We start from the raw sequence: 1,329 nt of genomic DNA, 5'->3' as shown, positions 1-1,329 counted from the left end.
ACCGAACCATGGCCACCCCTAGTTGGATGAATGTTAGCCTCATGTGAGTTATGTCATTTCATGGTTGATTGAAAATCGAGATCGTGGTAGAATGTACCATGATAGATGTATATTTTAATTATAATGTAAGTCACACCGTGCATCGCATATCTACACGTTGTAGTGAATAATTAATGTAAAATGTAACTAATTCAAAGTAAGAATCAAGATTCAAGATATATGTGATGACAATTATTGTGGAAATATTTTGAAAAGAAATATTTCAGATTTTATTTTAATTATCATGGAAATACATAGTATAGTGATCCCTATTGGTGATATTCTGTTACAACAGAGAACTTAAGCCATTATCATCTCCTTTATTATTTCCGTCTTTGGTTATTCGTCAAGCGCAAGGCCAGCAAGCTGCTCAATTCTAGTTTACCCTGCAATGAGTAAAGGGAAACTGACATTAGTTTTCATTACAAATCTATATTTTTTTCGTGACAGAAAACCTACTTATTATCACAACTAGGAAAAACAAAATTAGGGAGGGAAATTAGTGACAGAAAAAATAAAATCCCCCACAAATTCCTTGGCCGCAAAATTTAGTGACGGAATTAGAGAGGGATGTCACGTTTCCTTCACAAATTTCCCTGACTAATTTATGTTCTTTTAGTAGTTTATCCATGAAAAGATTTTTTGTAAAAAATAGTTTCATGGTAGGGCTAATAGGGCAGAGAATCCATTATTAGAAAAAGAGGGTTGATGGTGAGAGATGTACGTACTTGCTGCAGTCCATGTCAGGGCTAATCACATAGCCCAAGTCAACACCACACTCTTTAGGGAGGGTAGCAACGGCAGGAAGATTGAGTTTGAGATTGGTCATCATGGATTTGAGGCAACCGCAAACATCTCGACGATCTAGGGGAGTTTGGGATTGGCCATGTAAAGTCTTAATCCCATTGCAACATGGTTCAGGGGGAGGTCCATGTGGGTTTGTCGCGTACAGAAGGCATGTTGTTAAAGTTTGTTGCACTGCAGGACATGAAGGGGCAGCACTGGCTAGTGGAATGCCCAAAACCAAGCATATCATAGCCAAGCAAGTAACTTTGACAAGCATTGAACTAGCCATGATTTGGAAATTTTGGAAGAGGAAATGCAATTCAAGTGTGTTAGTGAGTGTGGATTAGTGAATGGATGAGTAATATGGTGCCTGTTTATAGATAATATATGGCCAACTCAACTTCAAATGTTTAACATTGATTGTGCAAGGAGAGTTTTACCAATGATCAAAATCTTAAGAGTAAATTAAATATCTAACTTTACAAAAACACATATATCAATTTT

General features: G+C 36.6%; 1 protein-coding gene across 1 annotated transcript; it reads right to left on the bottom strand.

Annotated features, from left to right (window-relative positions):
• Positions 1-245: 245 nt before the first annotated feature.
• On the bottom strand, positions 246-1,329 carry LOC120577137 (non-specific lipid-transfer protein). Its single transcript, XM_039828174.1, has 2 exons — positions 768-1,329; positions 246-425 (listed from the first exon to the last, which is right to left on the bottom strand). Exons 1-2 carry the CDS (start codon positions 1,112-1,114, stop codon positions 416-418), a joined length of 357 nt encoding a protein of 118 aa, XP_039684108.1. The 5' UTR covers positions 1,115-1,329; the 3' UTR covers positions 246-415.

The sequence above is a fragment of the Medicago truncatula genome, chromosome 7 (genome assembly GCF_003473485.1).
Source record: "Medicago truncatula cultivar Jemalong A17 chromosome 7, MtrunA17r5.0-ANR, whole genome shotgun sequence".
Classification (NCBI taxonomy): Eukaryota; Viridiplantae; Streptophyta; class Magnoliopsida; order Fabales; family Fabaceae; genus Medicago; species Medicago truncatula.
This window is presented reverse-complemented; position numbering and strand designations above follow the sequence as displayed.